Below are 12,029 nucleotides of genomic sequence, written 5' to 3' on the forward strand. Positions count from 1 at the left end.
CAGCAGTGTGCTCAGGTGGCCAAGATGGCAATGGCATCCTGGCTTGTATCAGGAATAGTGTGGCCAGCAGGACCAGGGAGGTGCTGGTGCCCCTGTGTTCGGCACTGGTGAGGCCGCACCTCGAGTACTGTGTTCAGTGTTGGGCCCCTCACTCCAAGGAGGACATCGAGGTACTAGAGCATGTCCAGAGAAGGGCAATGAAGTTGGTGAAGGGTCTAGAGAACAAGTCTGGTGAGGAGCAGCTGAGGGAGCTGGGGTTGTTTAGCCTGGAGAAAAGCAAATACCTTGCTATGTGCTTGTGATGTCACTGGAGCATGAGTAGCCCAGTGGCAAGTACATGGAAATGGGCAGAAACGTACTTGTTAGGCCACTCACAGACAATAGGCCAGGGGCTGACTCATGGCGTGTGCAGGTTGTCGTGAGGTCTCTGCTGCTTGAGTAGCTGCTAGGCCAGGAGCAGGCCCATGGCTTGTGTCTGTGCTTCTGAGGTCACTCCTGCCTGAGGAGCTAGGAGGCCAGGAGCAAGCCTATGGATTGTGTAAGTGTTTATGAGGTCATTCATGCTTGAGGAGATGATAGGCCAGGAGCTAGCACATGGCTTGTGAATGTCTTTGTGATGTCAGTGGTGCCTGAGTAGCTGGTAGGCCCGGAGAAACATGTCTTGTGCTGGATATTTTGAGGTCACAGGTGCCTGAGAAGCTGGTAGGCCAGGAATAGGCACCTGTCTTGTGTAGGTGTTTGCAAGGTCATTTGTGACAGATGAGCTGATGGGGCAGGAAGAGGCCCCTGAGTTGTGTAAGTGCTTGTGAAGTCACTGCTGCCCTGGTAGCTGATAGGCCAGGAGCAGGGCCACGGGTGGTGTAGGTTGCCGTGGTGTCACTGGTGCCTGAGGAGCTGATAGGTTAGGAGCAGAACAATGGCTTGTGTAGGTGTTCGTGTACGTGTTGGGTCATTGCTGTTGGAACACCTGACAGGCCAGAAGCAGGCACGTGGCAGGTTTAGATGTTACGACATCACCTGTGGCCGAGAGACGGATAGGCCAGGAGCATGTACATGGCTTGTGTATGAGCTTGTGATTTCACCAGTACTGGATCAGCTTATAGGCCAAGAGCAGGCATAGGGCTTGTGTGGGTGCTTCTGATGTCATCAAAATAATATTTAGACCCCACTCAAACATGGCTTTTTGGAAGAACCATCATCAGCAGAAGCCCATGCACAGCACCCACACCCGTGTGACCGTGTAACTCTTGAGCAGACAGCGATGGCAGCAGGAGGGTGTGAGGTCACCGTCCCTATAACTGCTGAGCACCCAGTGGTGGCTGTAGGAGGGTGTGAGGTCACCATCACTATAACTCAGAAGCACACAGCTGTGGCAGGAGGAGGGTCTGAAGTCCCGTCACCGATGGCACCGCGTGTCCGTGGGGCTCAGTGCAGAGCGGCCGTGTGCATCAGCGGGGCATGCCGGGGGCCGGGAGCTGCCCGGCCCCGTGTCTGCGAGGCCGAAGGAGCAGCCCCTGCAGCCCTGGCTGGAGCAGTCGGGCTGGGGGTGGCTCAGGGGCACCGCAGGGATGTGCCTGGGCACGGTGCCAGGAGGAAACCACAGACTTCCTGCCCGGGCGCTGCGCTGCGGGGGGAGCGCGGCGAGCGCTGCGAGGCCCCGTGGGCTGTGGTTTGTGCACCTGCAGGCTCCAGCTCCCGATCCGCCTGTGGGGAAGAACGGCCCCTCGGGGACAGGCTGAGAGTCAGGGGCCTGCCTGAGCCTCTGGGCTGCAGGTCTGCTGCCAGGGCAAGGCCATGGCCCAGCTCGGCTCCTGCGAGGGACCCAGGGTGGGGCTGTGCAGGGAGGGACGGGCGAGCCAGCCCTCCTGGGATGGAGCTCTTCCCCTGCCCAAGGCCCTTGCCCAGCTGCTGCTCCCAGCACAGTGGGGTCTGTAGCAGGGGCAGGGGCTGTTTCCTTCCCATCCTGACACAGACCCCGGTGCAGTCCCAGCTCCGTGCTTCCCGTGGGCCAGCGGTGGCTGGACACTCACACCTTGGCTTCTTGAACAAGCCCACCCTAGAAGATGCTCAGTGCTCCCAGTGCCCACAGCAGGGTGCAAGGGGTGATGGACTCATTTCCCCTCCACGCTCAGCTTCTCCCGTGACGATCCCCTGCCACAGTGACCATGACACCTGCAGCGGGACATATATGTCCTTCATATATGGTCATGAACGGCGCTGGAGAAGTTCATTGGAGGGCTGGGCTGTGTCGGAGGGGAGATAGCTCCCAATAACGTCTCAAAAGGTGCTGCTGCTGCTTCGATTGGCTCCTCCTGCAGCTGGGTCGGCATCTGCAGAGATATATTACCCTCCCATTGTCGTTGTCCCCGTGAGTCCCCAGGAGCCGTGGCAGGGAGTGGGGCATAGCAGGGCTGTCCCAGCAGGACAGGAGGCTCAGGATGGGGATGGAGGCAGTCCTGTCCCCTCGGGTGCTGTGGCTGCTCCTCTGGGTGCAGCTGTGCAGGGGTAAGTGCCGGTTCCCTTGTCTCACAGCCCAGGGCCAGCGGGTACCAGCAGGGTCATCGGGATCCCTTTGGGAATGGGGTTTCTTTCCAGGCTCCACTGAGACAAGGGTCAGAAGGTGCTCAGGTCCATGGACCTTCTGCCTTTCCCTCTGCCTCTCTGTGTTTAAGGCAGCCCGTGTCTGGCTGCATTTATGGACACCCCCATCCTGGGTGACCCTTTTGGGACCCCTTGTTCCCCAGATCTGTGCCCCTGAGACTGGCAGTGGCCCAGGTGGTGACAGCAGCACTCAGCGATCCCCAGGGCACAGCCAATCTCCAGGGTGTCTGGAGGGCAGGGGGCTGTTGGAGTGGCAGGAGGTGCCAAGGGCTGTGGGGCAGTGAATGGCCCAGCAGGGCCGGGGTTGGCACCCGCAGCCTGCACAGCCCATGGGGAGAGGAGGGACCCCCACACTTCCCCAGGGACAGCTCAGGGAGGAGAGAGCTCCCAGCCTGGTGCTGTGACTCGACTCCCAGACCTGCAGTCTGGGGCTTGGCCGTCTCCTGACCGGTCCCGTGTTTTGGTGTTTAAAGGGGCTGCGGAGGTGAGGCTGGAGGCTGGCGGCGGGCGCTGTGCTGGGAGAGTGGAGGTGAAACACCGGGGCCGGTGGGGGACCGTGTGTAGTAACTACTGGGACATGGCTGATGCTGCAGTGGTTTGTAAGCAGCTGGGCTGTGGGTCTGCTGTCAGAGCTCCTAAGAATGCACACTTTGGGCCAGGATCTGGCCCCATTTGGATGGATGATGTTGGCTGTGGTGGCACCGAGTCTGCCCTGTCTGACTGCAGACACAGTGGATGGGGTAAACACAACTGCTATCACAGTTTGGATGCAGGAGTGACATGTTCAGGTAAGGGGTCAGCCCTTTCCCCACCTTTGAGGCCAGGATGCGGGGAGGGAACTGACTGTGTCCTCAGGAAGAAATGAGCAGACACCAGATCAGGGCCCAGCGTGGCCAGTTGCAATGCTGAGCTGGGACATACGTTGCTGCTTCTGCCAGTGCCTGAGGAAAGCCCCGTGAGAGCCCACCCTGGGTGCGCACACCCTTCCTGGTCCCTGAGGGGGCTCAGCCCAGACTCCGTTGGTGCCTGGGGCTCAGGTGAAACCCCCTCCCTGCCCCTTGGTGTCTGTTGGTGCCCATCTTTCTCCTCCCATTCAGCCAGGACCTGTCTGGCATTGCCAGGGGCCAGGTCCCCCCATGCCAGAGGCACCGAGAGCTGCTCATGCGGCCACCCACAGCCCCAGGGAAGGGCACAGAGTGGCCGGGGACCTTTGGGCTGTGCCTCCTGGCAGGCATGAGTCCCTCGGCCTAAGCAAAGGGGCTGCTCAGCAGGGGAAAGCGCTGGCCTTGGGCAGAGGAGCAGAGGGGCACACAGCACCCCATTCCTCTCCCAGGGTCACCCCGCGAGAGCCAGCCCACGTGGACATGGCCCCGTGCTGTCAGTGGTGACCCGCTGCCCAGCCTCTCCTGCCTACCCCAGCCCCGGCTGCCCTGTGCCACAGGGGCTTTGCCAGCACTTGCACTGTCCTCGGTGCCTGTCCTTGCACAGGGAGCTCGTGTCAGCGCAGGGCTGCTCCTCTGCCCGCTCTCCTGCCCTCTGCCTGGCCGTTGGTGGGGATGTGCGTGCCTGGCAGTGCACTCTGGCCCTGGCTGAGGACCCCCTCCCCGGGCAGGTGCCAGAGTGGGGGGCTGGCACAGACACTGACTGTACCTAGAGCTGTGCCATAGCTGTACCCCGTGAAATGGCCCATCTAACAGCAGTGCCCCAACAGCCTGAGACTGCCCTGAGAGAAGGGTGTGTTTCTAGCGATTCCAAGGTGTTCCTCAGCCAGGCCCTGAGCTCAGTGGGCAGATCAGGCTGCAGCAGCCAACAGTGCCTTGGCCAGTCTCCCTGGGCCCCAAGTGCTCGGAGCGCTGCCAGGAAGCCCAGGGTCTCCAAAATGGCGGCAGTTTGTCTGAGCAGTGCCTACGGCTGGGGGTTTGGGAGAGAAGCAAGGCCACAAGTGCTGTGCTGATGTCTGAGGAGCGGCAGGGTGTCCCTGGTGTGTTTGTGCCATCAGCAGCCACTGGGAGCTGCTGGGAGGGTCGTGGAGCTCTTTGCCTGTGGCCACCTTGCAGACCAGGTGGGACGTGGGCATGTAACTGCCAGAGGGCTCTGGGAACTCTCTGGGGACTTTGCTTGCTCCAGGATTTGTCCGGCTGGTCGGAGGGGAGAGCCCCTGCTCAGGACGCGTGGAGATCAGCGATGGGAACCAGTGGAAACCTGTCTGTGACTCAGACTTTGGTCCCAAAGCTGCCGACGTGGTCTGCAGGGAGTTGCAGTGTGGTGCAGCCCTGCCTGTGCCCAGGGCAGCTCACTTTGGAGAAGGCGTTGGTGCCATGTGGGACAGAGAGCTGCAGTGTGTGGGGAATGAATCCTTCCTCTTCTCCTGCCCCAGGGGATCCCCCCGAGACCAGCCCTGCACCCGCACGAATGCCGCTGGTGTCACCTGTACACGTAAGGACTGAGGGTGGGGTGTTCCATATCTGGGGGTGTGCTGGGGCCAAGGGGAGCAGGGCAGGGACAGTGCCATGCTGTGCTGGGTGTGAGGGCTGGAAGGGGTGATGGGGTTGTCTGCAGCCCTAAAATCAGGCAGAAAGAGGAGAAAGGCAGGCTCTCCTCCATTTGGCTGCTCCATCTCCTGACGAAGTGAGAACACCATTCTGCCCTGTCTCATCCTTCTCTGTCCCCAGAGTACACAGGGTTCAGGCTGGTGAACGGCAGCACGGCGTGTGAGGGGAGGGTGGAGGTCCAGGTGCTGGGGACCTGGGGCACCCTCTGTGCCTCCCACTGGGATCTCTCGGATGCCCACGTTCTCTGTCGTCACCTCGACTGCGGGTTTGCTGAGTCCATTCCCAGAGGAGGGCATTTTGGGAGAGGCACGGGACCTGTCTGGAGAGACTCATTCCACTGTGATGGGACTGAAGCCCACCTGGGACAGTGCCCAGTGACCGCCCTGGGGGCCTCACCGTGCTCCCATGAGAATGAAGCTGCTGTCATTTGCTCAGGTAAGTGCTGGGACAGTGCTGTATTAACTCCATTTGCCCCTTGGGTGTGACATGGCCACCCAAAGCAGAGGACCCCATGGCAGCAGCAGGGTGAATTTCTCCCTGGAGAAACCCTAACTTCAGGAGGAATCTCTGCCCCACCCAGGGAGGGGCTCAGGCCCTGGGGCCACCGCCAGGCCTGGAGTCCTCTGCTCTCCTGCTGCAGGACAGACCCAGGATGGGGCTGTGGGGCTCAGCTCCATCCCTCTGGCTGCAGACAGCCCTGTCCCAGCCCCACAGAGAGTCCCACAGAGCCCAATCCCACACCCACAAGGGGTGTGAGCTGCAGAGCAGGGCTGGGCTTTGCCCTAGCTTCTGGTCAGCCCAAGTCCCAATCCTGTCCTGTTTGATCGGGAAGGCCCCCCTTGCTCTGCTCCCTGCCAGGGACAGAGGCTCCCAGGCCCAGATCCCCAGGGATGCAGAGGGGCAGAGGCGTGGGTGCTCTGCCCCATGGCTCAGCAGTGCCAATAGCAGCGCTGAGGTGGGGCAAGGCTTGTCCTGGGGCTGCCTGTCCCAAGGCCACCGCCAGCTGCTGCTCCCTCCTGCGGGAGCTGCCCCATCTGCCTCAGCAGGGACGTGTTGGGTGGCTCTGCCCCACCAAGAGCCAAGAGAGTGTCTTGCTCAGGAAGGCTCAGGGACTGGGGAACCAAGCCTGTGGAAAGCTGCTCCTGAAGCTGACCGCAGAGGGCTGGGGGCAGGCGGGTGAGCTGCAGGGGGTTGTGAGGGTTGGAGAGCCTGGAGAGGTGCTGCAGGTTTGTGGGCTGTCTGGTGGTGCTGAGGGCTGGGGCATGGCTGCTCTCCCCAGGCCCAGGCAGCTCCACATCCCTGCGGCTGGTGGGTGGAGGGAGCCGGTGCGACGGGCGAGTGGAGATCTTGCAGCGTGGGACGTGGGGCCGAGTCCTGGATGAGCAGTGGGACATGCAGGAGGGCAGCGTGGTGTGCCGGCAGCTGCGGTGTGGAGAGGCAGAGAGAGCCTACAACCCCCCGAAGCCTCAGAGAGGGACGGGTCCCGTGGGGCTGCGAGGGGTCCGGTGCGCAGGGCACGAGGCCAACCTGACCCTCTGCAACACCTCCGTGCCTGAGAGCGCACTGGCAGCAGGGATTGCAGAGGACGTGGGGGTCGTTTGCTGGGGTGAGTGGCACTGCACAGGCCCCCCCAATCTCTGGGCTGGGTGGGCAGCCGGCCCCTGAGGGCAGCTGGGGTTTCTTCCTGCTGCAGGGAGCCGGCAGGTCCGGCTGGTGAACGGGCCCGGGCGCTGTGCTGGCAGAGTGGAGATCTACCACCAGGGCAGCTGGGGGACTGTCTGCGATGACGGCTGGGACCTGTCTGATGCCGCCGTCGTTTGCCAGCAGCTGGGCTGCGGAGGGGTGGTGGAGGCGGTTGGCTCCGCTCGGTTTGGGGAAGGCTCCGGTCAGATATGGCTGGACAGTGTGAACTGCTCCGGGGCCGAACCTGCTGTCTGGGAATGCCCGGCAGGGTCCTGGGGTCAGCACGACTGCGGGCACAAAGAGGACGCAGGAGTCATTTGCTCAGGTCTGTGCTGGGAGCTGTGGTGGGAGCCCAGTGCCCGGGGAGGCCGGGAGGAGGGGAGATCCAGCAACGGCCGAGGCTGTCCCTGGCTGCCTCTGAGCCCCTGCCTGAGCCTGTCCTGGGGACACCCATGCACAAACCCCCTCGGTCCCACTGGGGGCCCCTTGGAAGCTGAGCTGTCCTCAAGGGTTAGCAGGGAGGGCATGGGTGTCTGTCCGTCAGGGACTTCTCTCTGCCCCTGGCAAAAGGGTGACTTGCTGGCCGTGCCTCTGCCTGGCTGAGGGCCTGGGGGGTGAAGAGGCTTCTCTGCTCCCATAGCCCCAGACCAGCCTGTTCCCCTCTGGGGTCTTTCCTCCCAGATTTCATGGCCCTGAGGCTGCACAACAGCACCAACTGCTCCGGGCGCCTGCAGGTGTTCTACAATGGCACATGGGGGACTGTTTGCTCCAACTCAATGACTCCCCAAACGGTGTCGCTGGCATGCAAGGAGCTGGGCTGTGGGGATGGAGGGACCCTGGAAACACGCCTGCCCTATGGTAGGGTGTCTGGCCCCACCTGGCTGGATCGCGTGGAGTGTGGGGAGAGACACAGCTCCTTCTGGCAGTGTCCTTCTGCTCCCTGGGACCCACAGTCGTGTGATGACCTGCGAGACGAGACCCACATCACCTGCAATGGTAATTCGGAGCTCCCCGGGCACCAGCATCCCCCCAGCTCCTGCTCCCTGCTGGGCACAGTCAAGCGCAGAGACAGGGCCCACAGGGGCTTTCACTTTACGTGCCAGACCCTGCTGCTTGTGGTGGCACAAATGGGACTTCAGCTCTCAGAGCCCCACACATTCCCCAGAAGTTGCCAGCTCGGGTCCCAGCAGCGCCCGGGGGAGGCAGAGGTGTCTGCAGGCAAGGTCTCAGAAGAGACCAGCCAGGGCTCCAAGGAGCGTCCCCTCCATGGACACCCTCCTGCTGCTCTGTGAACCAGGGTCCCTCTGGGGCTGAGCAGTCAGGGTCCCCCACACTGCCGTGCGTGTCCCCTGAAGGACTGGGGTTCAGCTGCTGCCGTGAGCGAGGCGGCACGGGGAGGCGTGAGCAGAGCTCAGCCCCACGCTCTGCTGCACGACCCCCTTCAGCAGCCCCTTCACCGCAGCATTTCCTTCTGCAGGGAGACGGCCAGAAACACCCCCGGCCCTGGGGACCGTGTGCCCAAACTCCACGAGCTGCACAGGTAGCTGCTCCTCTGCATGCCCCTCTGGCCTGGCAGGGCTCTGCCTGCTGTCCCGGTGCCCTGGGAGGTCTCTGCCTTCTCCAGACAGGGAGAAGATTCGTGCCGTGGGAGGCGAGAGTGGGTGCTCGGGCAGAGTGGAGGTCTGGCACCGCGGCTCCTGGGGGACGGTGTGCGACGACTCCTGGGACATGCGGGATGCCGAGGTGGCCTGCAGGCAGCTGGGCTGTGGCCCCGCGGTGTCTGCCCTGGACGAGGCTGCGTTTGGGGAGGGGACGGGCCCCATCTGGCTGGAGCAGGTGGAGTGCCGGGGGACAGAGCCATCTCTGCAGGACTGCTGGGCTCGGCCTGGGGACAGCGGTGCCTGCCGGCACAAGGAGGATGCTGCCGTGCGCTGCTCCGGTGAGCGGCAGGGCTGGGACCCTTGCTGGAGCTCTTGGCAGAGCTCCTGAGAGCAAGGCCGTCCTTGTGGAGCCTGGGAGCCTGGTGCCAAGTGGGCAGCAGCCTCTGTGGGGCTGGATGTCCTCTGGCTTCTGCCTGCAGGGCCCTGCAGCCCCCAGGGGCATCTCCTGGGCTACCTGTGCCACCCTGCCCAATAGCCAGAGCAGGGCCCTGGGCTCTGTCCTGGCCACCCTGACCAGTTTTGCAGGAGGGGCAATTTGGGTGGGATGTGTCAGGGATACATGCACACACATGCACACACGGTGTGTGAGAGGAGGCTCCCTGGTACCTGCACACCCACCCTCTCAGCCCAGCTCTCCTTCTCCTCTTCTACAGCTGCACCCACGACAGCAGCACCAACCCCCCGACCAGGTAACCTGTCCTCTGCGCTGTCATTGTGTCTTCCCAGGGCCAGCTGTGACCCATGGCGGGAGGGAAGAGGCTCATTGCCAGGATGTGAAACTCCAGGCACTGGGAAAGCAGTGGGGTGGGGGCATTGGGGAGGGCTGACATTTCCCCATCAGGGTGGGATCTTCCTCATGACTCACTCCTGGGTTTGTCTACCCCTGGTGTAATGGGGTCAGGACTGGGGTGTCCCAGCCCCCCACCTCTCCCAGGCCTGGTGCTGCCCTTTTTGTGCTCCTGCCATGCAGATCCCACCCGGGGCCATCCGACCGTCAGCGGGAGAGTCTCATTGCCCGTCATCATCTGCATCATCCTGGGGGCCCTTCTCTGCCTTGTCCTGGCCCTCCTGGCCGGGCAAGTGCGAAGCGCCAGGGCTGGGCGCGGAGGTGGGTGGCAGGGAAAGGTGCCTCCTGGCAAGGCCAGGGGTGCTGTGAGGTGTGAGTGAGTGGCACAGGCAGAGCTGGGGGGATAAGGGTGTGTGCTGCCTTCATTCCCATGCACCGCCTCCTTGACTGCCTGACCATGGGCCACCAGCAGCAAGGGGCAGAGAGAGTCCAGAGACGGGGGGAGGTAGGGATGAGCTGAGGACAGAAGTGGCAGAGCTGGGCTGGGGGAGATGGGAGCAGAGGGGAGACAGAGGAGGTCATCACACTGGCAGCGCTGTGGGCAGCTGTGGAGGGGGCTGTGGGTCAGGGGAGATGCCAGGAGGATTGCGGGGCAGCAGGGTTGATCCCCATGGTTTCAGGCCCCCAGGCTGTTCCTCTGTCCAGCCCTGACCTCCCCCCAGGATCCATGGGGCAGAGAGGGGGCAGCTCCAGGGGAAGAGGGAAGGCGGGAGCTGCTCCAAGCTCAGCATGAGGGAGCTGACCCAGGGGCCAGAGGGGCACAGGGGCTGTTTCTGAGGGGACGGTGCGATTGTGTCGCTGCCCCAGACTATGTCCATGGGGACATTGCCCTGACTGAGGAAGTGGTAGCGGTGACCAGACTGCACAGCAGGGCTATCCTATGGCAACAGCCTTTTGCTGGCCCAGAGGATCAAAGCTGGGGGAGCAGAGTGGGATCCTGTCCCACCTCTGCCTGTCCATGGGCCAGCCCTGCTGCTGTCCACAGGCTCTGGGAGAGCTTGGGAGCCCTTCCCTGAGGCCGTGTATGAGGAGATCGGTTACAGCCCGGCGTGGGAGAAGCAGGCGAGGTTCAGTGGCTCAGGTGGGTGTGGGTTCCTCCCGGGGGCACATCTGCCAGGCTCTTCCCCCTCACTTCCCACCCACGGCTGACCCCTACAGTCCCCTGGCCCATGGTCCCTGCAGTGCTGAGGCTGTGGGGGCTGTGGGGAGAGTAGCCAGGTCCTGGGCCCAAGAGAGGAGCTTCCTCCCCACCAGTTCTTCCCGTCCCAGCTGGGGACAGCCCCTCTCTGCCTGTCCCTGCACCCCTCTGGGACACCTGAGGGGGGAGGGAAGGGGCTGTCCCGGGGCAGCTCTGGGAGCCTCTTTGAGACAGGGTTTGTCCCAGGGGAGCAGGGTGAGTCCTGAGCCCTTCTCCCCACTCAGCCCTGCCTCTGTGGGTCCCCCGTCCCCAGCAGCACTGACCACAAGCCTGGTCAGCAGAGTGCACTCCCCTAACAGCCGCTGCACCTCTCTCCAGGCTCCTCTTCAGAGGGGTCCCTGACCAAGCTGCAGCCCTACCCCGGGGACAGCAAGGAGGAGGATGGTCCGGGATCAGCAGCAGGTAATAGGGTGCGGGAAGGAGTGGATCTCTCCTTCCTGCAGACATGTGAAGAACAGCGGTGTCACTGAGTGTCTCTGTTGGAGCTGGGGAGGACATGGGGGTGTCTCCTGTGGTGCTGCCAACACCGGTGTCTGAGCCCCATGTCCCTGTGCATCCTCCCATCCTCTGCTCTGCAAATGTATCTTCTCCCTGTCACCAGCTCCCCTCTCCTTTCAGACGTCCCTGTCCTGCCCGGAGGTGACCCAGCAGATGACTATGATGATGCCAGGGAGGTTTCTGACCCTGGGGAGGATCGTGCCCCGGGGCAGGGAGACTGGGAAATGGCCAGGGCACCAGAGGAGGCAGCAGGACCGAGGGATGCACCTGGAGGTGAGAGGGAAAGAGAGCGCTGCCGGATCCTGGGCTGCCATCCCTGGTGCCGGATGAATCGTTGTACTGAAAGGCCCAAAATTTTGGGATGAGGGATTGTGCCCCCGGAATTTTCCTTGGGGGCCCGGGGGTGGGAGAGGGAGCTGAACGTCTCAGGACTGGTGAGGAGAAGGGAGGAAGGTGATGTACAGAGCAGGAGGGGCACCCCATGGGGAGAATGTGCAATGGCTGCCTTGCTGCTTGCAGAGGCAAAGCTGTGCTCCCAGAGACGTGCTGGGGCCCCTGGAGCTGAGGGAGATGCCTGGTCCCTGTCCCCAGAGAGCACAGGCTATGACGATGCTGAAGAGGTGTCTCTGGCACATCCCCCTGAGGACACACAGGCTGTGCCACCAGAGCTCAGTGCACAACAGTCCCTGAGCCCCGCGCCAGGAGAGCCCGTCCCTGCCGTGCAGCTGGGTGCAGCCAGGAGGGAGGAGAGGTCTGTGCAGCTGGGAGAGCCGTGAGCACCAGGGAACCGTCTCCCTTTTCCCGTGGGCAGCAGAAACAGCCGGGCGTTTCCTCTATATTTGTTCCCCTGTTTTTGCACCGTGCCTCCACATTTGTTCTTATTAAAAGCCTTTAGGAGTTTGAGCCAGAGCTGGTGCTTGCCTGGCCCGATGTTGGGGTGTCTCCCTGAGGCTGATCGGGAGGAGCGGAGCACAAAGACATGGTGGTGG

General features: G+C 62.8%; 1 protein-coding gene across 1 annotated transcript in view; it reads left to right on the forward strand.

Annotated features, from left to right (window-relative positions):
- Positions 1-11,816, forward strand: part of LOC148051154 (antigen WC1.1-like) — a 33,289-nt gene extending 21,473 nt beyond the window's left edge. Inside the window, exons 4-17 of the mRNA XM_087738329.1 lie at positions 3,075-3,389; positions 4,729-5,037; positions 5,283-5,588; positions 6,433-6,759; positions 6,847-7,161; positions 7,518-7,832; positions 8,314-8,376; positions 8,461-8,775; positions 9,151-9,186; positions 9,468-9,605; positions 10,330-10,425; positions 10,873-10,944; positions 11,161-11,313; positions 11,632-11,816. Coding sequence (XP_087594455.1) covers positions 3,075-3,389; positions 4,729-5,037; positions 5,283-5,588; positions 6,433-6,759; positions 6,847-7,161; positions 7,518-7,832; positions 8,314-8,376; positions 8,461-8,775; positions 9,151-9,186; positions 9,468-9,605; positions 10,330-10,425; positions 10,873-10,944; positions 11,161-11,313; positions 11,632-11,816 — 2,945 coding nt within the window. The remainder of the gene's footprint in view (positions 1-3,074; positions 3,390-4,728; positions 5,038-5,282; positions 5,589-6,432; positions 6,760-6,846; positions 7,162-7,517; positions 7,833-8,313; positions 8,377-8,460; positions 8,776-9,150; positions 9,187-9,467; positions 9,606-10,329; positions 10,426-10,872; positions 10,945-11,160; positions 11,314-11,631) is intronic.
- Positions 11,817-12,029: the final 213 nt, after the last annotated feature.

The sequence above is a fragment of the Nipponia nippon genome, unplaced genomic scaffold, assembly GCF_047370975.1.
Source record: "Nipponia nippon isolate SJK-2023a ecotype South Korea unplaced genomic scaffold, ASM4737097v1 scaffold_66, whole genome shotgun sequence".
NCBI classification, from domain to species: Eukaryota; Metazoa; Chordata; class Aves; order Pelecaniformes; family Threskiornithidae; genus Nipponia; species Nipponia nippon.